At 36.9% G+C, this 27,534-nt stretch overlaps 2 protein-coding genes and 1 long non-coding RNA gene across 3 annotated transcripts; 1 reads left to right on the top strand and 2 right to left on the bottom strand.

Moving 5' to 3' along the window:
- Positions 1–5,081: 5,081 nt before the first annotated feature.
- Positions 5,082–13,604, bottom strand: LOC141606349 (uncharacterized). Its single transcript, XR_012526685.1, has 2 exons — positions 13,001–13,604; positions 5,082–5,354 (listed from the first exon to the last, which is right to left on the bottom strand). It is a non-coding gene; the product is annotated as an uncharacterized LOC141606349 (long non-coding RNA).
- A 2,407-nt stretch (positions 13,605–16,011) lies between these two features.
- Positions 16,012–21,045, top strand: LOC141606348 (uncharacterized). The gene is made up of 13 exons (XM_074425436.1): positions 16,012–16,369; positions 17,764–18,145; positions 18,248–18,665; positions 18,745–18,785; positions 18,863–18,931; positions 19,028–19,128; positions 19,210–19,288; positions 19,407–19,505; positions 19,591–19,659; positions 19,808–19,857; positions 19,953–20,034; positions 20,247–20,341; positions 20,528–21,045. Exons 1-13 carry the CDS (start codon positions 16,158–16,160, stop codon positions 20,652–20,654), a joined length of 1,824 nt encoding a protein of 607 aa, XP_074281537.1. The 5' UTR covers positions 16,012–16,157; the 3' UTR covers positions 20,655–21,045.
- Positions 21,046–22,170: 1,125 nt separating this feature from the next.
- On the bottom strand, positions 22,171–25,572 carry LOC141606345 (uncharacterized). Its single transcript, XM_074425434.1, has 4 exons — positions 25,238–25,572; positions 24,311–24,366; positions 22,499–22,565; positions 22,171–22,414 (listed from the first exon to the last, which is right to left on the bottom strand). Exons 1-4 carry the CDS (start codon positions 25,364–25,366, stop codon positions 22,334–22,336), a joined length of 333 nt encoding a protein of 110 aa, XP_074281535.1. The 5' UTR covers positions 25,367–25,572; the 3' UTR covers positions 22,171–22,333.
- Between the last annotated feature and the right edge of the window lie 1,962 nt (positions 25,573–27,534).

Genomic DNA, 27,534 nt, shown 5'->3' with positions numbered 1-27,534 from the left:
GCAACCTACCAAAGTTTTACAAAAACAAGGAAAAGAAAAGGAAAAGGTTACAGACATGATCATTTGAAGCGCCAAAAGATGGCAGGGAGGAAAGGCTCAATAGTTAGCCCCGAACACTACGGCTATCCGAGATGCCGGGTGAGTCCGGTGACGACCGCCCGTCTCCCTATGCTAGTTCTTGCCCTCCATCGGCGAAGCAAAGATCATCGCAGCGACATCATCTTCGGTGGCCGGCCCAGAGGAGGGCTCGTCATTTTTATGTGCCTTTAGCCTCTCAGCCTCCTCTTCGGCCTCTTTCACCTTTGCATCGTAGGCCGCCTTGGCCTCGGCTATCTGAGCCGCCTTCGCCGCCTCTGCCTTTTCCGCAGTCGCTTTTTCCGCGGCATCGGCCATCTCATCCAGAAGCTGTTCAAATTTTTCCCACGGGAAGGAGCCTTCAGGAATGAGCTTCTTGATTGCTTCCTTAGTCGCTTCCTCGGCCTGATCCCGGAATTGAGCGCACATGTTAGGGATGATCTCGGTTTGAAGCATCTCGATATCTTTCTCCCTTTGAGCAAGGATATCCCTTGTATCCCTATGTGCCTCCGACTGAGACAAATACAAATCTTTCCATTCGTCCCTCTTGGCAACAACGGCGTCGTAACCGCCCTTATACCTGTCCCGCTCCTCCAGCAACTGGGCAGAGGTGGCATCAGCAGCCTCAACTTTGGCCCTCTCGGCCAGTAGCTGCTTCTCAGCTTCCTCCGCACGCTTCCGAGCAGCAAGGAGGTCAAGCTTAGCTTTCCCGGCTTCTCCCTTTGCAGCGGAAAGATCAAGCTTAAGCCGTTCGATCAATGGCCCAGCTTGGGCCATGGCCTTTTCTTGCTCCATAATGTGGGAGCCGGCTAGTTGAGTCCACTTAGCCAACCTCTTGTATATTCTTGTACCCTCTGCCACAAGCTCGGCGGGGGAAACCTTCTGGAGTAAGGAGTCAACGGTGACATTTCTATCACCCACCTTCTCAGGCTGCTTCTCTAATTGCCGTTCAATGAGAACGACGGCTGCCGACGACGGATCTACAAAAAATTCACACAGCGCATCCATGTCAACATTCATTGACACATCAGAGAGTCTGTCATCGGGAACGCATAATGAACCAGCTAAGTCTGAACCACAGGTTAGGTCCGTACCAGTCTGGACCCTCTTAGACGGAGGACCGGGTGAATCATTCTTTCCCCCGGCAACGGTAGAAGCCGGGAGTGGCTCTTTTCTCTTCTTTGGAGGAGGAGGGCCCTTCGCAACGGTCACCACCTCCTCGGAGACATCGATGACCTCCACATGCTCCTTCTGGACCGTTGGGGTTGAAGAGGGAGTTGGGATTGACGCCGTCGCCGACCTGGACGCTGCCTTTGGTTTTCTCTTCGGCACACCCCCGAGAACCCGTGCTTGAGCCACCTCCGGATCCAGTGCCTTCAGCTGCTTGTCCATAAGTTCGTTGGGAGCCAGTCTACGATCACGCGCGTCAGCCTGAGGGTGCCGCTCAACGACGTTCCCGTCCTTATCAAGCCCTAACCTCTTCAAGGTCCTCTCAGACAGATCCTGGCCAAACCGGTCTGCAAGAAACCAGACAAGAGTTACATAAAAGAAGTAAAACAAAGCTCTAAAAACAGGAGCGTAACAGGCAGAGATGAGCCTCACACCGACCCTACTCACCCTGGTTGAGGGCCGGTATGAGGCCGACGCGGCAAAGCAGCTCATCCTGAAGAATAATCTGAGTCGGGGGCACCCATCCCTTCTCAGCATCAAACAGCTGCATCGCCCGCTCCTCATCCGCACTAAGAGGAACCCTACTGGCATCCATCTTGAGCTTACTCTGGGAGACCCATTTTTCACGCTCCCTCTTACTCTCGCACCGCAAGTTGACTTGGTGCTGGAAGGACCGGGGCAGCGGATAGTCATCCAAGACTTCGACATACACCCACCGCCCCTTCCGGTCCTTGCGGGGGAAGAAAGCTTATCAACGGAGAGGACACCGCTCCATCTCGCACGCTCTGTACCACCCCGCTTTACCGGGGGTCGATGCCCGAAGATGATGAAGCCGGCGGAATAAGTTAACTGTAGGTACCTCCCCCTTAAAAAGACAGAGCCACACGAAGCCAACTATCGTCCTAATGGCCAACGGATGCAGTTGAGCCACGACGACGTTCATAGCTTTGATGACGGCCGTGACGTATTTATTCAAAGGAAACCGGAGCCCATACTCCAGGTGCCTGATATATACGCCGATATGACCCGGAGGAGGGCAACAGATCGCCTGACCCTCCCCAGGGATAACGATTTTGTACCCTTCACCGAAGGAGAAATGACCCTCGAAAAGATTTCCGCCGGAACAACTGCGAATTTATTGGTCCAGGCACGGTCAGGACCAGTCATGCAGGCCTCGCCGTGATCCAGGATATGCGGCCTCTCTTCACCAGAAGGAATCCTTTCCTCACCGTCATCATCAAAGTCATCATCAACATCATCATCCTCCCAACCCTCCAAAACTTTTGGATCGACTTCGGGAGACGGAGACCTAGGGCCCCCAGATCTTATCGGGATGACGTCTAATATCTCCTCCTCATCAAGACGCGACGGGGAACCCCCCCGGCGCAGGTTTACTAGGTCCGGCACCAGCAGAAGACATGTTTACAACAAAACTCACAAGTTAAAAAGAGAAAATCTGGTTGTTTACCTTGAAGAAAAGTGCTAGCCGAAGTAACAATTCCGAAAGCTAGAGAGAAGTTTCGTCAAAGAGGGCTAGAAAGAAGAAAAATTTTAGAGGAAATGAAATTGGTACCCAATTTCAGGGACTAACTGCCCTATTTATAGGGGAAGGCCCATGAAGAAGGAACAATCAGGGCACAGCCCATGAAACGTCAGCCAATCAGCGAACAGACACGTGTCAGACATGCAACCACGGAATGTCAATCGTTGCAACAGTTGAACGTCAATCAATGCAACAGTGACCAAGCGTCTTCAACACGCCCCTTCAAATCTCTCTGCCCATTCATCTTCCTCAACAAGCTCCTAAGTATCTGTTCTCCGCCGGCCACGTGATCAACCAATCTTGTCAACACCGGCTGGGGGCAATCAAAAGCACACGGCGCTCACAACCTCGGTCTCGGCCAGCACCACTTTCTTTTCCACATCTGATGTCCATTGCACATCCATGTGGAGGGGGGATATGGTACGGCCTAAGCAGAGCCACGCCGAGGTAGAAGAAGCCGGGGCAGAAAAATTTTGTCTTACGCAGAATATACGCTCAACATACATCGGAGCCCATACCACGGCATAGACTACGCTGGGGGCAAATTGATGGGGCATATTCTGCACCCTCTGACCGAGTCAACATATTGAGCGAGGTCAAGGATATCCACAGCAAGTCAACGACTTCGACAGCCTGACCGATGTAGCCTGTCGGCCTGTCTCATGTGCCTCGGCTGGGGCAACTAGCCAACCGGGGCACATATCCGCAAACTCATATCCAGGACCCTTCGGCGGTGAGTCAGTAGGGACCGCCGGCCTGCCATAGGTCCCTCGGCCGAGGGTAGCTCAGTCTTTCCACCTGCTAGCCACTTGGCCACTTGGCCACTACGTGACAAAAGGTGAAAGTCTATAAATACTCCTCAACCCTCATTGAGGAGAGGATACACAATTTAACCTAAGAATCACTATTCATCTGGTAATATCTTCCTTATCTCTCTACATTATATACCTCGCCAAGTAACAACAACTTACCACTCTAAGTTACTGACTTGAGCGTCGGAGTGAGTTCGCTCGGTCCAAAGCCGAGCCCTCAGTTTGTTCACTGTTTCAGGAGACCGAAAGGAGAAGCCAACCAAAGACGTCATTCTACAAGCACGGGTGGTAACAAATAACTGCTCTGGAATTACACCCGGAACAACTATAATAATAATAATACTATAATAATAATAATAATAATAATAATAATAATAATAATAATAATAATAATAATAATAATAATAATAATAATAATAATAATAATAATAATAATAATAATAATAATAATAATAATAATAATAATAATAATAATAATAATAATAATAATAATAATAATAATAATAATAATAATAATAATAATAATAATAATAATAATAATAATAATAATAATAATAATAATTACTATTATTATTATTAAGAATAATATTAATATTAATATTGTCTCAGTTTAATTCAGCTCCAATCAGCTTAGTTCAGATCAGCTCTATTCGATTCGATTCGGCTCATTTCACTCGGCTTCATTCGATTGATTGATTCAACTCGGTTCAAACTTAGTTCGATTCGGCTTTCATTTCATATTCTTCCTAACAAGTCTTCACCTAACCAATTATATAATTATGTTCTTTCTTTCATATTCTAGTGTTTTCTTCAACTTTGGATGGTTTTTTCTTTTCTCTGTCATTCAAATCTTATATTTTATAAACGGCATACAAACATATTTTGACACACGGTTAATTGAAAAACAAAAAACTATATGTTTAAATAAGCCCAATTCTTGAATGATTGAAGTAATAAATTTGATTAATACCTCCTTTTAAAGACGATTTAAAGTATTCCATGATTAAAACTTCCAATCTGAAACAATAGTATCAAAACACAAGTAAAACAACTTAATTTAATAACAGAAACATTTAAAGAAAACAAAATTCACACCTGCCTTGTTTTTATCATAAGAATGAGAATAAAATGTGCTTTGAGTTATTCTTATTTATGCTTGAAATTTATTATTATGTTTTGGAAACATAGAAAATAAAATGATGACATTATATAGAAATGAGTAGTTATGGAGGTCATTTAAATTGTGAAAGAGTGTTTTATGACTCTTTGATCTTTTTCTTAGAAAATTTGAAAGGCGGGTAAATAACTATTGATTTATTTAGATACTCCCTCCAAGTTCCTTATATCTTCCCCTTTCTTTTGGGCACAAAGATTAAGGGGAAGATAAGGAATGAATAGAATAATAGGATAGTGGGTACTTTATTGGAAAGAGAAGGTTGTCATTAGATGATAGATTAACACTAATGGTAGGATACTTAAACTCAGCCACAATTAAAGAACAATTACCATACAAATTTCCCTCCAAAATTTTGCACGCCTGCCAATGCCATTAAAGTACATATTCTGGCTTACATGGACTGATTAGAGTTAAATTACATAATTACCTTACTTAAATTACACCATTAATTAATACAGTTGACAAATTAAAGCTAATTTTCCAAAAAAAAAAACTTGAACTTCAAATTTGGCATTTTTTTCCTTTTCATGTTGTCAACAAATTTCCGTCACAAAATTAGCCAACTTGTAACCTGGACCTACACAAGAAAAGTTCACACTAATTTTAATAGGATTAGTCAAGTTTGCCAAATGCACAAAAATTTAAAATTTGGCACAAAAATTTAAAATTTCCAGCCAAAATTTCAAACTTCCAGCCAAAAATTTCAGACCACTTTCAATGTCATTTTAGGCGCCAATTTTACACTTTGCCAAATGTGATTCTTACCACCATATGATTAGATATAAATACACAGACTATTTATTTCAGGAGCATTTAACACACAAACACAATAACTACAAACCATTAAATGAAAACAAGGCATTTATCAAATATTGAACGGACTTTTATTGTCCAAATATTACTCACAAAATCAGTCAATGGCAAACCTCCAAGGGGTCAAATGCTTGCAGTTGCAAACAAATTTGGTGGTTGTAGAAAAACAATCACAGACATTTGGAATAAGGCAAAAAAACAAATGAATAATGGTGTTGTTATCAATGTTAATAGCAAGATGAAGGGGAAAAAATGTCATGCTAAGAAGATGTTTGATGAAGAGTTGTTCAAGTCCTTAGACTTGAAGGACAGAACAACAGAGGCAAGAATAGCTGCTAAATTGGGGGTCAGTCAAAGCACAATTGCCAAATGGGTTACAAACAAGGTGATCAATAGTCATACTAATTCACTCAAACCTGGTCTAACTGATAAAAACAAGCTTGCCAGGTTATTGTTCTGCCTCAAATCTTTGCATTTAGAGCCAAATATAGACTTTGAAAAGTTTAATGATCAAAGTAATGTTATTCATTTGGATGAAAAGTGGTTTTATTTAACTAAAATAAACCAGAGGTATTACTTAGTAAATTCTGAATCTTTACCAGAAAGATGTGTGCAATCAAACGCTTTTATACCCAAGATTATGTTCATGTGTGCTGTTGCAAGACCAATATATGATGCTAATGATGAAGTCATATTTGATGGCAAGATTGGAATATTTCCAATGACAGTTGAGGAACCAGCCAAGAGAAGTTCAAAGAACAGAGAAAAAGGCACAATGGAAACCAAACCAGTTGAATCAGTCAATAGACAAGTCATAAAACACTACCTCATTGATGTTGTCTTGCCAGCAATCAAGGCCAAATGGCCCTCAACAAGATCCAAACACATAATAATACAGCAAGACAATGCAAGACCACAAATAGACAACAAAGACCCTGATTGGCAAAAGGCAGCTAATGCAGATGGGTGGAAAATAGAGTTGAAGCAGCAACCCCCACAATCACCAGACTTAAATGTCTTGGATTTAGGGTTTTTCAGAGCTATTCAGTCACTACAAGTGCTAACAAATGCATATAATCTAACTGATCTTGTGCAGACAGTCACTACAGCATGGAACAACTTAGAAGTCATCAAACTTAACTATGTTTTCATTACTTTACAGGCATGTATGATTGAAATACTGACACTACGTGGTGGCAATGGATACAAGATTCCTCATATGCATAAGACTAAGCTTGCAAAAGCAGGTTTGTTGCCTGAGTACTTATTAGTTGACCGTGATATTGTTACAACTGTTGTGACTCATTTACAGAATCTAGAAGCTGCAACTGGGTTAGAAGATTTGGTAGCAGCACTCTCAATGACTACTCCTCGGCTTCCGTAAGGCAAAACATGAATAAATATTCATGTTTTGCCTTGGTGAAGGGAGCATTATTTTGAACAGGTTGAAGAACGTAAGTAATTGAGGCATGAAGCATAAGCATGACCCTGTATTTTGGACAACATCAGCATTGAAGGCATGTATTTTGACACCATCAGCAATGACAAGATGAATCAGCATTTTTTGTAAAACTTTGATGTTCATTTATTCACATTTGGCAAAGTTTGTAATCATGGCCTATCAGCAATGAAAATTGTCTTTATTTAGCAAAACACCAGACTTCTCATATACAGTAATCAGTATGTGAACAATTCAAGTGCAGACAGATAATCAAACTTAAGCATAGCCACGTCACAAACATTAATCATAATGGTGGAGGCATTATGCATAAAGAAATGAAAATCAGTTGACTAGAATTGATACCCTCATATCATTGGGTAATTAACCTCCAAGGAATGCCATTATCATCACAAGTTCACTTACCAACAACAAAATCAAACCAGCAGAAAACCAGCAGAAAACCATCAGAAAAAAGGACATAAAAACAATAAATGAGAACAAAATAGTCAGATCCTCACTTAATCCTAGAGGGCACGCTTAAAACCAGGCCAATATTTCGATAATTCCTCCAAAAACCATCTGTTGTGCTCAAGAGTCTCCCGTCTAACCACCATCTTCTGAGTTCTCTCATCAACTTCCTTCTTAAACCACTTTTGGTACTCCTCCATTTCTTTTTTGGTAGGAAAACCATCCTCCACTTCAGATTCTTCAACAGTTAGCAGATTTATGGAGTCATGCACAAATTCCTGACTGGAATATGAATGCATGCAGGTTTCAGGGACAATAGAAGAGTCCGGCCACAAAGATGAAGCACGAATCTCCTTTGATTCAACGGATGCATCACTATCGCAGATCTGACTATCAAATTGATCGATTTCATCAGAAACTTCGATTGATTCAGGCATGGCAGGTTCATCAATCGAAAACAACCCAAAAAGACAAGGTGGATCTTCGTAATTTGGGAATATAATAGAGATTTCTGGATCCATCATAAGATGGTGTATTTGTTTGGAGAGTTTAGTAAGGAAGGACGGTTGAGATTAGAGAGAGAAAGCTCTAGAAGAATGGCGGAAGAAAGAGAAGAGACGGAAGAAAGAGATGAGACGGAATGAGGAAAAATTAGGGTTTTGTTGTAAATTTGGAGGGAGTCATTAGGGTTATAATTAGTGGTAATTGGGTTTGGGCTGAAAAATTAGTCGATAATAAGTTGGGTTTGTCAACTAATGGCCCAATAATACAATGGCAGATTTTGTAAATAGCAAAAAGTAATAAGGACAGAACTGTAATTTTACCCTAAAAAAATTTGCCAAATAAGGAAAGAGGGAAGATAATCAAACTAGTGTGGAAAAGGAAAGAGGGAAGATATAAGAAAATTGGAGGGAGTATATAGTATGCATTTATAACTATGAGATTTTGTGTAAATAGGAATGTTAGGGGGCAAGAACATATAGCATGACACTTGGCACTTCAAAAGAGGCTCAAGATACCTTTTTACTGTATGTTATTATATAGATAAATATAGATTAGTATTCCCTAAGTTTCGTTTTATACGACATTTTATAAAAAATAAGATTTTTGTTTTATTTGTCGTTTTTCATTTTCAATGAAATTCTCTCTCAAATTACACATTTTCAGGCATTATATTACAAATCAAAGTAAATCTATATGCTCTTTTTAAATTTTCAAAGTGTACTCATCTTAATCACTTGTCTCATCTATAGAGACGTAGTTGTTATTTTATCGACATATTTTCTTTCTCTCTTCCTCTCAAGATTATCAAATTCAAACAGGGGCGAATTTAGGGCTAGGCTACTCGGGCTAAAGCCCGAGTAGGTTTTAGGGAAACAATATATACAATATCAAGTAATAAGAGAATAAGTGTTATGTCTGTGGTCTGGTGATCTGATATTTAATTTTTACACAAACAACCCGCGTTTGAATCCCATAGTGAACTAAATTTTTGATGTTAATTGTTAAAAGTGAAGATTTCCTTTACTTTTATTTTGCCTTTTTCTATTTTGTTTCTACTTACGAGTTACCTTCATGTTTGTATGTATATTTTTTTTCTTACATTTTTTATAGGTGTTTGTCTTCTTATCTTTATGATTTTTTTCCTTCTCATCAATTATTTTACAATAGATGAGTTAAATATATATGAAAAAGGTATGTATTTCATTACAATAATGTGTATATTTTTCATAACTTCCCTTGTATGAGTACAACAATTTAAATGTATTTTGCTAAAATCTTTTAGAGGTTCAATTTAAATAATTTATCGTTAAAATAGTTAGAGCAATTATAAATTAGCTTCATTCAATATAAATAGTATAATATCATTACAAAATAATAGCTTGTGAACAGTAGTTTTTTTTCGCTCAAAGATTACGAAAGTGACACGTTAAATTTTAACTTGTTAATACTTTTAGAAACTATCGGTTGATCATATGTTTTTTTTTACTTTATATTTCAAATCTCAGGAAAAAAAATTCTTATCGATTTATAAAATTTTAAAACTTAGTCCTAGATGGATTCAATTTCTGGTACCGCTCCTGAATTCAAACCAAATTACTCAATCATGAATCTTCCTTTCATATTAATCAACTAATAATTCAAAATTCATTACTATTATGTATCAATTTTCTTATACGAATAAAGAGATGTAATTAAGTTAGGATTATAAAATTACGGTTATGGAGAAATGGAGGCTGGGGTGGTAGGGTGGGGGTATATGTCGGGTTGTGGTGGTCGGCGTTCAGGGAGGCGAGGGAGAGGGGCGGCGGATGGTCGCACGACAGGGTTGTAGGTGGATTCTGGACTACGGGTCATTGTTGGTATGGAATGGGTTGGGTGAGATGGGTGGTTCTAGGCGTGTGAGGGAAGGGGTGGTAGGTCTAGGCGGGTGGCAGGAGCGGTTTTGGGTGGCTGCCAGATCGAGGGGATGGGCACGTGGGTAGCGGTGGGGGCAGGGATGGTGGTTAAGAGGTAGAGGGAGAAGATTAAATGAGAGATTTGAAACGAGATTAAAATGGAAGATATAAAGGGGTAAAATGGTCAATTATATACATTTAAGGCAGTACTTCTTATTATTTATTTTCTGAGTTTTATTTTAAAGTTTTTGAGTTTTGCTTTAGTATAAAGTTTTTGTAAAGTTTTTGAGTACATTTACTAAAACATTACACTAAAAAAATATAATATTATTCAAAAACTATATTTATAAATATTAATATGCTCAGAAAAAATGTGTATATGCTCAAAAACTACAAGGCCTGAGATATTATCTCAGATACGTAATATTTTTCTCAGTAAATCATGGTCATAATTCCATAAAAAAGCATAAATGATTTTATCCATCTTAAAATGTACATGTTCGTCTTAACTCTTAAGAAAGAAGGAGGGAATCCGAGAAATAAGAATTTTGTGGAACTATACTTCAAAGTTCAAACAACGTAAATGCTGACAACGGAGAGCACACCCCCTCACGAAACAATCCAATTTGCTGGCAGGATATACTGACACGGCTACGCTAATGTCCATGAAATTAAATTCACAAAATAGACAGAAATCGGTGATGCTCACAATAAAAGTCCTACGTTTCGAGCCTACCATTCATATATTTAAACAGTTAGTCTTGCTATAAACGGATATATCCGTTTATAGTTAAAGACAGGTTAAATAGCTTGAAAGTGGTGATATTTTTGACCCCCACCACCTCACTTATTACTTGTCCTATTAGAAATGTGGTATTGTATTTAACCCGTCTTTAGTTATAGACCGATATTTGTGGTCTATAATGAGATTTTGTGATATTTAAAATAGGTCAAGTAAAATAGATGAGATAAAAACAAATCGGTTAGGAATTAGCAAATCATTAGTCCGTTTTATTTAAGTGGAATACTACCTATGTTGTCTTAATCTGACCAATTAACCAAATTGGTAAAAATAAAAATAAAATAAAAAGAAAAAGAAAGTGGAGGGCGTTTGCTAGATTGGTAAGAAAACTGTAATTTATATTGGTAAAAGATGAAGAATTGTGACACATTAGCTAAAAGTTTATAAATTTCTTTTAATTTACTACTAGTTTTAAACCCGTGCAAAAATTACATGGGTATGTATTTGGGCCAATATTAATGTTTTTGGATGTACATTTGTTTTTGCATTTCTATTGTACTTATCTAGTTGGTCTAAATCTACGATCTACATAATTTATGTTTAAATTTGTTAAAAACACGTATTCACATACACCGGTTTATAAGGAAATAACGTAATCTACTCTTATAAATAAAAATTGCATGCATAAAAAACTTTACATCCGGATAAAAGAAATATAATCTAATATAATCAACTTTAACATATGTATGTAATTCATTTGCGTTTTATGTTCGATCCCGTATATAAATGTTATTCCTTCTTGAAATTATGTAATTTTTTTATTATGTAATTTTATTTTAAAAATTATGTAATTCAATTTCATTTACTCGCATTTGTAATTCATTCTGCGTATATGTTATTAATTTTATTTACACGGAATGTATAAAATTATTTCATAATATTAATTCATAGAATTTTTTCATAATATTATTTCATAGAATTTGTTGTAAGACGGAATTTATCGCATGTTTGAAAAGACGGAAATGTGAATAAATAAATAAATTGCACAATCAAGGGTCCCACCATAACATGAATTTCCCAAAAAAAAAAAAAAAAACTGTTTTAATGACGTGGCGCGCTGAGGATTGAATATTGTCTTTTGTATTAATATAGATAAGATTCCTACAATTACGTTTGACCAAATACCCTTGCCCAAATTAATGAGCCAACTAAAAACACTAATCGAAAACTGGGCATATATGGCAGTTCGAGATGACTCGGTTCAGATATAATATGCTCTTTCAGATGGGTCGCTCAATTTGTTTTTAAATATATTTTAAGTGAGTTATTATAAGTTAGGAGTGGGGATCATTTTTGTCGAAATCAATTATTTGGCTATGCGCCATTTGATACGGCATCAGTTATTTGGTTATGCGCCATTTTGGATTTCACCATTTTAGGTCAAATTATTAAGATTGGAGAAATATCTAGTTTGGATCGAGTTTGATAAGGTTGGATTATTTCGAATTTGGTGCTATAATTGAGTTGCTAAGAATGAGTCTCTTATCAAAAAATTTCGAATCGGATTATTAAGTAAGGTAATTTTGCCAAATCATTTGGAATAACAAAAAATTAAGCCCATGATACTTTTTGTACCATTTTGTCACACCTTATTTTTACCAATATAACAATAATTACTTACCTTTTTTTTTTTACCAATTTAATAGTTTAACCGTTTTAATTTTAAGACGAACATGCTTATATTAAAACTAACCAGCTGCCGTGTTTCATAAAATATTACACCCAAGTTAATAGCTCGGGTTAGAAATTGCACCCTAAGCCATTTTCAGGTGAAAAACTAAATGAAATGACAAAATTGCCCCCGCGTGCCTCTAACTATGAATCAACCTCTGACTCTTCATTTTACTTCCCCCATTTCAGTTTTTACCCTAATTTCATCCCGATTTTTCCCCAAAATCTCCCCCTTTCAAATTCCCCCAAATTTTCGCATAAATCCCAATTGATCATCCGTCACCATCAATCACTTTACTAATCATGTGTAAGTTGTCCTTGTATCTCTTCTTTGAAATTTGTTTGTTGGTTAATTTTTAATTTCTCTTGCTTTGATAATGTCTAGGTTAATTAGTTAGGTTAAATTTGTTTGTTGCTTAATTTTTTATTTTTGTTGCCATTAAATTAAGTTATAAATTTTTGGGTTTGTATTTCTTGGTTTATATTTCTGGGTTTTGGTTTGTATTTCTTGACTTCAAATTGAAACGAAAATGATAACAAAATGAAACGGAAATGATATTTATTGACTTCAAATTAATTTAATTGAACACAGTTAACCAAAACAAAACAAAATAAGTGGAATGACTTACCTTGAGATGATGAACACAATGAAGGGAAATAAAATTAGGGAAGAGAGAAGAGAAGGATGAAGAGGCAATGAATGAGGAGGAAACACTATCAGCTTAATAAAGGAATGAAGGGGGCAAAGTCGTCCAAAAATTAATATTTTACCCAGAAAATTAGAAAATTGACGGAAATTTGGCCAGAATCCGATATTGGGTGCAATTTCTAACCTGAGCTATTAACTTGGGTGTAATTTAATAAAAAAATTTGATGTGGAAGTAAATGTAAAAATGTGCATTTGACGTGGTTGTAATTGATAGTGGTTCAATGGTAAAGAAGATGGTATGTAACCGTAAGGTCAAGTGTTCAAACCTTGGGAGAAACATTCTAATAGGAAAGTAGGTGACATTCAGTAACTTTCCAAATCCATGTCCTCTTTCACGTGATTAGCTTTCCAAATCCATGTCCCTTCACGTGAATAAGCACAAGAAGAATTACCACGCTAACTTTCCAAATCCATGTCCTCCCTCTTTCACGTGAATAAGCACAATAAGAAGAACTAGTTTTAAACCCGTGCAAAATTGCACGGGTATGTATTTGGGCCAGTATTAATGTTTTTGGATGTATATTTGTTTTTGCATTTCTATTGTACTTATCTAGTTGGTCTAAGTCTACGACTACATAATTTATGTTTAAATTTGTTAAAAAAACGTGTTTACATACACTGGTTTATAAGGAAATAACGTAATCTACTCTTGTAACTAAAAATTGCATACATAAAAAACTTTATATCCGGATAAAAGAAATATAATCTAATATAATCAACTTTAACATATGTATGTAATTCATTTGCGTTTTATGTTTGATCCCGTATATAAATGTTATTCCTTCTTGAAATTATAAAATTTTATTATTATGTAATTTTGTTTTAAAAATTACGTAATTCAATTTCATTTACTCGCACTTGTAATTCATTCTGCGTATATGTTATTAATTTTATTTACACGGAATGTATAAAATTATTTCATAATATTAATTCATAGAATTTTTTCATAATATTATTTCATATAATTTGTTGTAAGACGGAATTTTTCGCATGTTTGAAAAGGCGGAAATGTGAAGAAATAAATACATTGCACACTCACGGTCCCACCATAACATGAATTTCCAAAAAAAAAAAAAAAAAAAAAAAAAAACCGCATTAATGACGTGGCGCGCTGAGGATTGAGTATTGTCTTTTGTATTAATATAGATAAGATTAGCACGCTCAATTCAGGACTACGGGCGACCTGCAAAGAAGTACGCACTACTTGCTTGAAACGCTGCTTTCCCCTTCACGTATTTTATTTCTTCGGTAGTTTATTTCTCATTGTAATCAAACTCCGATATATTAATGCGACATACGAGTCACATTTTAACAGACGGGTCAAATAGCTTGAAAGTGGTGACATTTTTGCCCCCACCACCTCACTTATTGCTTGTCCTATTAGGAATGTGGTATTGTATTTGACCCGTCTTTAATTATAGACGGATATGTGCCGTCTATAATGAGATTTTGTGATACTTAAAATAGGTCCAGTAAAATAGATGAGATAAAAACAAATCGGTTAGGAATTAGCAAATCATTAGTCCGTTTTATTTCAGTGGAATACTACCTATGTCGTCTTAATCTGACCAATTAACCAAATTGGTAAAATAAAAAGAAAAAGAAAGTGGAGGGCGTTTGCTAGATTGGGAAGAAAACTGTAATTTATATTGGTAAAAGATGAAGAATTGTGACACATTAGCTAAAAGTTTATAAATTTCTTTTAATTTACTACTAGTTTTAAACCCGTGTAAAATTGCACGGGTATGTATTTGGGCCAAAATTAATGCTTTTTGATGTATATTTGATTTTGCATTCCTATTGTACCTATCATTGTCACCTACTAATTTTGGTGTGCGCGGCTGATAGTTTAGATGCCGAGTTTTATATTCCAAGTACATATGCCGTTATTATTGTTTTTTGAAAAAAAAAAAAATTGTACCCTGTACTTTTAAAAAATTATGTTATGATTTTGTTGTACAATAATATTAACAAAAATACATGTAATTTATTTTTATAATTCATTTCCGTTGTATGTTCGATCCCGTATATAACTGTAATTCCTTTCTAAAATTATGTAATTTTGTTTTAAAAATTATGTAATTTAATCACATTTACTCGCATTTGTAATTAATTCTGCGTAAATGTTATGCATTTTCTTTACACGAAATGTATAAAATTTTATCATAATATTAATTCGAAGAAGTATTCCATAAGATGATTTTATATAATTTGGTGCGAGACGGAATTTATCGCATGTTTGAAAAGACGGATATCTTAATAATTAAATACATTGCACACTCATGGGTTCCACCATAACCTGAATTTTCCAAAAAAAAAAAAAATGCATTTATGACGTGACGCGCTGTGCAATGAGTATTGTCTTCTGAATTTATATAGATAAGATTCCTACAATTACGTTTGACCAAATACCCTTACCCAAATTAATGAGCCAACTAAAAACACTAATTGAAAACTGGGCATATATGGCAGTTCGAGATGACTCGGTTCAGATATAATATGCTCTTTCAGATGGGTCGCTCAATTTGTTTTTAAATATATTTTAAGTGAGTTATTATAAGTTAGGAGTGCGGATCATTTTTGTCGAAATCAATTATTTGGCTATGCGCCATTTTGGATTTCACCATTTTCCGTCAAATTATTAGGATTGGAGAAATATCTGGTTTGGATCGAGTTTGATAAGGTTGATTATTTCGAATTTGGTACTACAGTCTACAGTACAATTGAGCTGCTAAGAATGAGTCTCTTATAAAAAAATTTCGAAACGGATTATTAAGTAAGGTAATTTTGCCAAATCATTTGGAATAACAAAAAATTAAGCCCATGATGCTTCACTTTTTGTACCATTTTGTCACACCTTATTTTTACCAATATAACAATAATTACTTACTTTTTTTTACCAAATTAATAATTTAACCGTTTTAACTTTAAGACGAACATGCTTATATTAAAACTAACCAGCTGCCGTGTTTCATAAAATATTATATATATACTCCTTCTCGGCTATTTGTTACACTCCTCACTCCCACTCTAAGAAAGCTTCACGCTCAAGAAAACTCGCCATATTTTGTTTTACCATGGGCACACCGGCGGAAGGGCATGTGATGAAAATTCAAGCATTGGAAGACAGGCAGGCGGAACTTTGGGAGGAGATGTCGAAGCTCGACTGCATATTTATACCGCCGCCGAAATCACGATATGAGTTTACGGAGAGCGAGTATTTGAATATATTGCAGTCTATGGGACAAGCCGTTCATATATTTGGGCTGGACGGTCGCCTTTTTTATTGGTATGTAATCATTATCGGGTTTTATTTGCTGCCTTTTTAGAGTAACCCCAATAGTTAACTTTTGACTTGCTTGCAATTTATATAAATTATTTACCTACGTACTAATAATCATTGGAGAAGAAAAACTATAGCATGCTTGAAAGTTAAACGGACTTGCCTTATATCACTACCTAAGCCTGACTTAAGCCCAGAGATTTGATCGTTACTTGAATTAACCCGGGATAACCCAAATTTGACTCGACTATTGTTGAACCCATAATTGGCACGAGTCGGAAATGACCAAATCTGAAATCATCCAAAATCACCCGAAATAACTAATTTGAGACCAAGCCACTTGCACAAATTCTTCTTGTTTCAGATGGCCATTTTGGCCTGAAAAACTAAAACGGGATTTTTGTGATCATTTTATGGTCAAATGTAACCTCAATGGTCTCGTTTGTGTTATAACTTGTAATAACTTGAATTCCATAAATGGTCACATTTGTTTGTCTAATAGTCACAAAACCTTGTCTTATTATTTCGGACCAAAATGACTCGTCTGAAGGGATACCAGCTCTCGAACTTAATATCATCATAATTATCCCATAATCCGTTATACAGTAATTAGATAGTGACCCTAAAAAATACAGTAAACAATGACCCAAAAAAGACCTGAAATAAAATACAATATCTTGCAGTTGGAGTCTTAAAACTTACGAGGAATCGACTAGATCACCGAAATAGAATACGTGTACAATTGAGCGAAAAGCATGGGCGGAGTTAGGGGGGCCTGGTTGGCACGTGCCTACCATGATATTCTGAAAGTTTATAATAAGTATTAAAGATAGCCAATAATATAACATATGGATTATGGCGCAGCGGTTAGGTGATTTGTACTTCTTGCAGAGGATTCTGTGTTCGACTCCTGCTTGCTTCATTTTTATTTTTTTGATAAATTATTAAAGAGGTATAGAGTAGAATAAAATCAACATATGGTGTTGGTAGGATTTGATCCCCTGTCGTCTTAGAAAATTTTTTGAGATCAAACCACTTTGACAAATCTTCTTATTGTATAGTATATGAGAAATTATAACTTTTTATAAACCAACTTTCAAAGTTGCTCATATAATATTTAAATTATGATTCATTGCTATTCGATAAGGGTGTTGCTTTAATTACGTAAATTATCATGAATTCATGATGTATTTTATTTTCGAAAAATTATTCAAAAATTACTAATTTAGTAATTTTGCGTAAGTATTTAAAAATCGACTATCACTTGTTGATTTTTCGAGATTATCCTTCAAGCGATATTTGTCGTGACTAGAAAAAACTTGTGCCCCCTTAAAGGAAAATCCTGTGTCCGCCCCTGGCGAAAAGGGAGGAGTATGAAACTAAGCTACAATATCTTGCAGGAGCCATTCTGCTGAAAATCTTTACGGTTATACTTCCGCAGAAGCCGTAGGCAGGGATATATGTGAACTTCTCGTTTCAAATCACGATATGGCTTTGGCTCAAGTTATTTTACGACGTTGTACCATGGGACAAACTTGGACAGGGCAGTTCCCTGTCACTCACAAGACGGGACGAAAGTTTACAATTATGGCAACTACCACTCCTTTTCATGACGATGATGGTACTCTCATTGGGAGTATATGTGTCTCATGTGATTCAAAACTGTTTACGGACACACAAGTCTCCATATCAGATCCTCAGGAAGACGACATGAGTCGAGATGCTGATCAGCCTCAGCCTCAGCCTCTGCTAACTGCAACTGTTTCCAAAATAACAAAACTGGTTGGTTTTCTTAAAATGTCTTGTTAGAAATTACTCGATTACTAATGGAGCCAAAGACTCGCCATTCATTGATGTTGCCGACTTTTGGGCTTGTTGACTTAGGTTTCGAGGGTAAGCAACACTGTTCGATCTAAAATGAAGATTGGAAAGAGCAACTTGTTCCGGAAAAATAAAAACCGAGGTAGTTTGCAAGCTAACCATGGCTTATGTGAGGCCGTGTTATCCGATCACAGAGAAGATGAAATTTCCATAGGAGCTAATACACCCAGAGACTATCCTCGTGGCACGCCTGTTCGTGAACAGGATTTTAATCAAGCTCATTCTACTGTTACGTCAGAAATCCCGACAAGTAGCGACTACAATAGATCCTGGTCGTCATATTATTTCAACAGCGGTAGCAGTGCATGTAGCTGTGGAAGTAGCAGCAGCAGTGCTACCCGTAAGTTGGATGCTGAAATCGATTGCTTAAACTATGAGATTATGTGGGAAGATTTAATTGTCCGAGAACAGATTGGTGAAGGTAACTTAGCTACTATCCTTGGTTGTCCTAAACCAGATTTTCGATGTGCTTATCTTTGTGTCTGTTTCTTCTATTACAGGTTCCTGTGGAACTGTGTACCGTGGGCTCTGGTGTGGATCGGTATGTTCCTTAGAATCTGAAAAGGGGCATTCGTCAATTCGTGCCAAAATATTTTATAATGAAAACATAAATTGCAGGACGTCGCTATTAAAGTTTTTTCCAAGGAGGAATATTCACAAGAAGTTACATCTTCTTTTAGACAAGAGGTACTTACTTCTGCCTTTAAACTTAAGCATGGCGGCCTTCGAGTTTGAAGATGATGATGATGTTCTGTCTGATATATTCTGTTGATTTTGTGTTAGGTCTCTCTTATGAAGCGACTTCGGCATCCTAACATTCTCTTATTTATGGGTGCTGTCACATCACCTCAGCGTCTCTGTATCGTTACAGAGTTTCTGCCTCGGTTCACTTTTTTTTTTATCAACTTTTCATTGATGTCAGAGAGTAATAATCTTGTTCTTATCAATCTTTTATTATTGTGCAGGGGAAGCCTGTTCCGCCTGCTACAGAGGAGTAAATCCAAACTAGATTGGAGACGACGGATTCATATGGCTTTAGACATTGTCAGTATTCTGGTGTCATAACTGTGTTTCAGAAGCAATATCTGAGATTTGAATCTTTGATTATGATCCTCATTGATTTCAACGGCTCTCACTACGTTATCTTGAAAACATAACGCAGGCTCGAGGAATGAATTATCTTCATAACTGCAATCCACCTATTGTCCATTGCGATTTGAAGTCTTCTAATTTGCTTGTTGATAAAAATTGGAGTGTCAAGGTTTTGTTTATATATTCTCCATTGTTGTCCGCCTGCCTGCCATATTTCTGCAGTTACTACATTTCGCCTGCCTATGTTCTTGCAGATTGCTGACTTTGGCCTATCAACCGTAAAGCATGAGACTTATCTTACAGCTAGGAATGCGAAAGGAACAGTATGATTATAACATCAGTAATTTCGTAGATATGATTAATTATATTTGATTATTATTATTTTTTTTTTTTTTTTTTTTTGTCAGAAAGAAAAGATTGGATTATTATTATTATTATTATTGAGCTCAGTATTGCTTTTTTTGCGTGTAGCCTCAATGGATGGCTCCGGAGGTACTTCGAAATGAACGTTCAAATGAAAAGTATGTCGAAAACATGTAACTGTGATGTTTTAATAAAGATAGTTCAGCTCCGTTATTCTTGAACATTCTTAAGACGAATGCTTGGCATTGTTTAGGTCTGATCTATACAGCTTCGGAGTCATACTATGGGAACTTGCCACTCGAAGGATTCCTTGGGAGAATCTAAATGCGATGCAGGTATTTGTTTAATGGACAACGAAACATTAGCAGCTTATTTCTCCGTTTTAGTTATGATTCTGTTTCAAAACAGACAAATATGCAAATGTTTTTCCTGTACTGGTTTCTTATTTTCTACTTTCCGAGTACTAGCAGGCCAAATGATGGCTTCTTATTGAGGAAGGAAAAATGTCGATGACATATTGTTTCAAATGTATTACTGTTGCGTGCAGGTGATAGGAGCTGTCGGTTTTATGGATGAAAGGTTGGATATACCAGAAGACGTAGATCCAACATGGGGCTCTATAATTGAAAGTTGCTGGCGCAGGTTTTTTTTCTTCTGGTTTTAACTTGATTCTATAAATGTCGATCACATATCGTTACTGTGGCTATTTGTTCAAGACTGGCTTTGTGGCTTACTTGCTCGGAAGCGTTTCTTGTATTCATACTCGTAGTTTAGTCCTCTGTATTTTGTAAATTGGATGACAGAAGAACGTTGTTAAATTCAATACAGAGAGCCTCAAAGCCGACCCACGTTCCAGGAATTGTTAGTGAAGCTGAAGGATCTGCAGAAACAATATGCCAAACAATTTCAAGCAACCCGGGCTGCTTCTGCAGATGCTCCTCTGAAACAAGTTTGAGAAGACAATTACTCGTCAGTGGTGTTCGCAGAATAATCAGAACACTCTCAAAAGCCAAGTTGATAAAGGCCTTCTACGACCTGCAAAACTCTAAAAAGCCGAGTTGATCAAGGCAATTTTACAGCCAGCAGGCTGCAGCGAAGTTTGGGTCTAAAATGAGTTGTACTGTCAAAGCATCGAACTGCATGGAGTTAGCATAATTCAAACTTGACGGCGAAGCAATAATCAGAGTACTATTGCTCCGTATTAGTCTTGTAAGTACCGCAGGCTTTCTGAAAACAAACTAAAACTATACAAATCTGCCCTTTTCAATACTGTATGTGAATATTCTCCTATAATTAGTCTCGGCTGTAAACAAATGTTTTAGCTTTCGTAGTTGCTCATTCATGGATGGACGGGTTTTACTCTTTCAAGTACTTTTTTTCATTATTTTTCCATAGTATGCCCTTTGCCTAATTTCTCTAATTCTTTCCCTCACAAAATTAATCAAATAAACAAAATTATTCAAATCCGTCAAATTACACAATTATGAATGCTAATTCTTGTATCGATCAGGTAATAATTCTAATTCTTAATTTTATTAATTATATTAGAGCTTGTTTACACTAATTAGATTAGGGTTCGTATCAATCAAGTAATTAAACTCGCAGAACAACGAAACCAACTCTAACATTTATTCTAGCACATAGGCACAACAAATAGCCCGAAACCAACTGTAATTAAACTTGTAGGATATGTGAACATGAGCAACCAAATCGCAATAAGCCACAAAAATAGTACATGAATTACGTTGATTACTCTGCATGTTTCCGAATTTTTCATTCTCTTTTTTGTTTTTTTGATAAATGTTTTGTATTTATTTTAGTAACTTTTACTATTTTCTTTATTTTTTTTTTCAGGACTCGGAGTCGGAGTCGGGTGGTGGATGGTGGCTGACCGGTGGTGGTTCAATGGTGGTAGTTAGAGTGAGAAAAGAATAAAGGAAGAAGAAGAGAGAGAGAGAGATTGAAAGAAGGGTATTAAAATAAAATCATTAAAATTAAAGGGGTATTATGGTCATTTACGTCCATAAATGAATAAAACTCGTACATGAATGAGCACCACCCTTAGCTTTTAAGACGGATATTAGGATACAACCGTCATACTTATGGGTCTTGTTTTTGCTCTCTGCGTTGCGAATAAACACCACAATGGTAGCACGCAGGGGAAATTTAAGCATAAACACAAAACCCATAAAGAATTTAGACTGTATTACCCGACCCTATAGTTAAGAACCATAAACGAGTAAAAGCTCAATCTGTCATCCAAAATTACACAGCCACAGGGTTAGTTCGGGCCCCGTTATTTCCGCAGGCCGGACTAATGTGCTCTCCAGTGGGGCTTCTCCGAAGTGGAAGAGCACATTACTAGGGTGGAATAATTGATGACATTAATTCGTCGCTATGCCCCCTAAACTGTTTTATACAAGGTGCTGGTCGATTCAATTTTTCCAACAACACAAAAAAAAAAAGCGGTGTTGCCAATGGCCATATTCCTGATTTGTAATTAGTGTTATGATTTCAATACAAACAAATAAGATTGCCATAAGTTCCATTAACTGCTGTCTAAAGAGATAATTCAATGTCATTTATTTGTAGCATCCGGTTTCTTAAGAGTGCAACTCGCACAAAGTATTATCTCTAGTGAAGTAGGGATCGTACAGCAGCAACAGCATCACCTTTGTGTTCTCGCAAGGTCCTCTCAGCAACCTTCTTATCCAACTACAATTAACCCGGGAGCTCAGTTAAGAGATATATAGAGAGAGAATATGGTGTTAACGTACAATGGAGTTGAGGGAAGCTAACCTCTAGTTCATTGGCAATTATATCGATATCACCAGCATTGATCTTCACAGCAGCCAATTCCTTTTCTCTTTTTGCAGCAAGGAAGACATGTTATTTACAGAGGATCCCAACAAATGCACAACTAGGAATAATAGAGTCGTGTCTAGAGCAGTCACAAATTCATAACTCACAAGGGTGACCCATCATTTAGTCAAAAACTTGAAGTATTGATTGTCATTAATCAGACAGGGGTGCCAACAAGGTTCAATAGGAGAGACGGATGACAGAAACGCCGAAGATCTCGATAACATGAAACAAATTCTCAAATGAACTAAAAAAAGACATGGAGAAATATAAACACCGCTTCAACAATGCTACTAATGTCATTGAGATGTAGTTTTTGTGAAGAAGTGGAACCCGGCAGCATCAAATATTCTCCTTGTGGCTCCTTCACAGCAAAGAAAAGAAAAAAACAATACCTCCACATCCAAAAGCAACAACTTTGAACTTTTTTGTATCTTCAATCTGATTTTGCGACTATGTGCTAGACTGTTAGGCTAATTGACTGTCACACCCTCATTTAGCCCAATGCAGTAAGATGACTACTTAGCAACATCACGTGCCCACATAAACGAACGACATGGATTTTTGTTGGCTTGAAATCCGCTATAGTGCAGCTAATATGTGAATTAATGGAATGTCTGTCAGGGTCTTGTTCCAATCTCTGATTTAACATCTTATAGATGCTAGCACCGGACTATGTTACTCGGAGTCGGCAGAGAAGTGTGGTGTCCGACACGTATCGGAGAGTCTGGCGTGGAATTTTGAAAATTTGGCAATAAGGGTACTCAGTCAGACACTAGTGTCTAACCATTTTTGTAGACGCGGATACGATACATCTCATAGATTTTTTTGAAGTTTTCACTTTGTTTTTTCAAATGTGAACCCTATATAAATTACGGAAATCTCTTTCTATGTGTTATGACAAGAAATGAAAACAACTTTATTAGGTGAAATTGAAGAAGAAAAGTAAAACAAAGTTGAATAGTTAAATGCCCATTTTAAAAAAGATTTAAAAGTCCTCTATATCATTCTCCTTTTACCTTTTTCTTAACTCGCTCTTCTCGGACACCAGTACACCACTAGACAAAATCAGTTGACATAAGTGAAGTGTCGGTGTCGTGTCTGAAATTGGTGTATCAGCCGCGTCATGTGTCTTGTCGGCACAAGACGCGTATCCGGCACGGTGACGTGTCGGGGTAACATAGGCATCGGAAGCTTTCATTCAGTCCCTAAGGGGCGGTGAGGGGAGGGGGGTCGATGAAAAGGGAGATGCATTGTTCATTTTGTTCCATGCTGATAAAAAACTTCAACATGGACCGAAAATCCATGGATTCAAATTACAACGTCAGAACCCTGTTTGTTCCACACCTGAAGTAAGCAACTTAACAACTTAACATCTAAGAAGATAATCATTTCCATCGGTTGATATCAACCACATAACAGTATTTTCATATGTTCCCAAGTGATCCTGAAGGTTCATATGCTTCAAATCTTATACCTAGGTGCAAATTTTTCAACAAAATTCAGCAAAAGAGAATCCCAATAAAATCATTCAAATCATTTGCCTACAGCACCTACACTCCCACTTCTTCAAATCACAAATGAAACCCGAACAAGTAAAACTCGAAACAAAAACAACATTTAAAATTGAAACATGGAAGCCAACAAACATCAAAAAATTGAAACTTGTAATCAACATAATATACCCGAAAATCAAAAGATGGAAGTTATACTCTAAATCAAATCTAAGGTAAAACCATAGTTTTCTACCTCATTCTCTGAGCATTAGCATCAGCTTCAGCATCAGCAGCAATCGACGCCATAGCCTGCAATAATCAAAACCCATCTCATAATTAACCAAAAAACTTCAAATTTGGACCCTAATATTATCCGTATGAAAGAATAATAAGCAATCTAATATAAATACATAACAAGTCAAAATCATCAAAAACTTAAACCCGTGTTGAAATCAATCAAAAACATCAAATTTGGACAATAATAACAATCAATTGAAAGATGAAACAAGAAATATACACTCATAATCAACATAACAAATCAATAACTACAAAAACCCATGTCAAAATCAATCAAAAGCTTCAAACTTGGACCATAGTAACAATCATAAGCAAGAACCACAATAAATAAACACACATAATCAACCTAACAAACCAATAATTCATCAAAAACCCATTTATAATTAATCAAAAGCTTCAAACTTGGACAATAATAACAATCATAAGCAAGAATAACAAAAATTATACTGCCTCCATCTCAATCATTTGTTTACCTTTAATTAAAATGCCCCTCAACTTAACAAACCAATAATCGTCAAAAACTCAGTCATAATTAATCAAAAGCTTCAAAATTGGACAATAATAACAACCATAACCCTCCGTCTCAATCATTTATTTACCTTTGATTAAAATACCCCCTCACAAACAATAAAAAGGTAAACAAATGATCGAGACGGAGGGAGTATACACATAATCAACCTAACAAATCAAGAATCATCAAAAACCCATGTCATAGTTAAACCAAAAACTCCAAATTTAACCCATAACATTACTCATGTGATACAAAATCAACATAACAAATCAATAATCAACAAAAACCCATGTGATAATTAAACAAAAGCTTTAAACTTGGAGCATAATAACAATTAAAAGAAAGAATAAACAAGAAATAAAGAAGACATACAGTTTGAACACGAGAAGAATCGAGCTGACGATCTTCAACACGATCAGTAAGTTTATCGAAAGCTTTACTTTGTTGTTGCATATCCTTGGAATCTGTTAATATCTCAATTCCTTCATCTCCACCCTCCATTGTTACTCTCTCTGTGTCTTCGCTGCTGCTGCTGCCTCTTGTTGTGGTTGCAGTTGATGCTCAATTTGTAGCAGAGTTTGGGATTTGGAGGTTGAATAAGTGTGTGCTTATTTTGCAAGGGTTTTGTTTGGGCTAGTCTTCAATTAGGGATTTAGGATTTTAGGACATTCTTTGATTGAGGGGTGGCTCCAGAAGACCTGTCAAGCGGGTTAATCGAATTAAGTTTATGTTGCATTAATTTAGGTTTGGGTCAGGTTAGGTTTAGGCTATTTTTTGTGTGAGGTTGTCAAATTATTTGGGGATAACGATCAATATGCGAGAATAAATATTTGGATTGGATTGAATAAGGTCGGGCCATTTTGGATTTCGGGTGAGATTTAAGGCCTCAATTTGAGTTTGAGTCGGGTTATTGGGGTTAGGACAGTTTTTCAGGTCTAGCAGCTTCTACCCCCATTACCGTAGTTGCGCGCTGTGAGTTGGGATGCGCATTAAATTCTCGAGTATATGTGATAACTTGCAAATCATGTATACCAAATCTAACTACTTTAGCGGGGTGAAAAGTGCGAAGTCTAAAAAAAATTCAAGCTACTTGCTCAACCATTGGAGCACTCCACGTAGACTAGCTTTAATAAAAAAAACATGGACCTACAAAGAGAAATATGTCACACTAAATAAATTAATGTGGGTCCATTTAAGCTATTCCCTCCTATTCAGCTTAATGTTCCCATTTCTCTCATATATGTAAGGAGTATTATAATATAAGATAAACATTAGGTTGAATAGGAGGGAGTAAAATACTAGTAGCTTACCATTGGGGGAGCTTGTAGGTTAAATTTGTTGTAGCTTATTAAAAGGGTGATGTGGAAAATTAAGCTAGTAGTATTGTTGTTTAACTTTGTCACATCACATTTTGAGTTACAATTACCAAATTATTCCAATGGTTTAGCTTATTTATAGTAGCTAGAAAAGTTGAATAATGAGACATTGTTTGTGTAGGGATTTTTGGTATAGACCACACACACAATAATAAATACAAGAATCGGGAAAATAACAAGGACACAATATTTACGAGGTTCACCAACTTGGCTACATCCTCACTATAGTCCGCACTAGAATTTTATTGATCACTCAATATGAGGATAAAAATTACATAGCATTTGTCATCCTTTTATAGCTACATACCAAGCTATAACTCTCATGTAACTTTACTATATTCAATACCTTATCAATGTAGAAGTAAGTTATGAGTAAGTTAGTAACTCATCCCCATTATATTTCAACAAGAAACATCTACTCCATAATGGAGGGACTTAATTCTAACAATCTCCCACCTCCCGACAATTATGGAGGTAACACCAAAACTTACATTCGTCACCTAATGCAACCATGTTCCGCTCATGCCTCACGCAAGAGTCCAGCCAAGGTACTATCCAACCTCGACCCTTTAACATTCAAGTTTGTTCCCACCGGCAACCATACTTGTCGGGCTTCACTCATCGTTTGTCCGGGCGTGCACTCCCACCTAAACGAAACACCCTTCCTTGCCTTACTAGAACTTCTTGAATTTCTGCACACATTTCAGCGTGCCAGTTTCACCGTGTGCGTTCTCGGACCACCTTCTGCCTTCAAGCCACCGATTTTACTCCCACGGTGCTTAATATAAGGCCCACTATGCATAGTTTTCGGATCCCGCAACAAATCTCTTGAAACAATTTTATTCTTCATCCCTCCAGCAGTTACACTACTCATGTCACTACACCCTACAGTGGTGTACAAAGTTCCACTCTTAGTCCCCCGAGCTACAACAATAGCTTCCTTGACTATTTTCCAGGAACTTTCCTCAAAGACAACCTTGTAGTCTGCTTCATTGAGCTTTCCAACAAATGTCAATTTTTTTTTTTCAAGTTCGGGATGAACATGACATCTGTTAGCTCCCACATACCCCTAATTGGGGTACGTATCTCAACATCACCTTTTCCCATAATCGGCACCGCTTTACCATTTGCCAAGTAAGCAGTACCACACCTTCCACCAATAAATTTATGAAAGGAATTTTTAACCGGAGAAACGTGAAATGATACACCAGAGTCTAAAATACCCAAGACTCAATCGGATCTTCGACACTCACTGCCAAAAGATCACCTTCATCCTCCACACCTAGTGCTTGT

Source organism: Silene latifolia, chromosome 10, assembly GCF_048544455.1.
Source record: "Silene latifolia isolate original U9 population chromosome 10, ASM4854445v1, whole genome shotgun sequence".
Lineage (NCBI taxonomy): Eukaryota > Viridiplantae > Streptophyta > Magnoliopsida > Caryophyllales > Caryophyllaceae > Silene > Silene latifolia.
The sequence above is the reverse complement of the archived record's forward strand: the minus strand, read 5'-3'. Positions and strand labels throughout refer to the sequence as shown.

Bases quoted from the DNA above. Each gene is read 5' to 3' on its own strand.
- LOC141606348 (XM_074425436.1), top strand. From the start codon at position 16,158: ATGGGCACACCGGCGGAAGGGCATGTGATGAAAATTCAAGCATTGGAA. The intron at 19,858-19,952 runs GTATGTCGAAAA...GGCATTGTTTAG, and splicing joins AATGAACGTTCAAATGAAAA to GTCTGATCTATACAGCTTCG. The intron at 20,342-20,527 runs GTTTTTTTTCTT...AATTCAATACAG, and splicing joins ATTGAAAGTTGCTGGCGCAG to AGAGCCTCAAAGCCGACCCA.
- LOC141606345 (XM_074425434.1), bottom strand. From the start codon at position 25,366: ATGGAGGGTGGAGATGAAGGAATTGAGATATTAACAGATTCCAAGGAT. The intron at 24,367-25,237 runs GTATGTCTTCTT...TGATTATTGCAG, and splicing joins ATTCTTCTCGTGTTCAAACT to GCTATGGCGTCGATTGCTGC. The intron at 22,415-22,498 runs GTTAGCTTCCCT...GGTTAATTGTAG, and splicing joins TAATTGCCAATGAACTAGAG to TTGGATAAGAAGGTTGCTGA.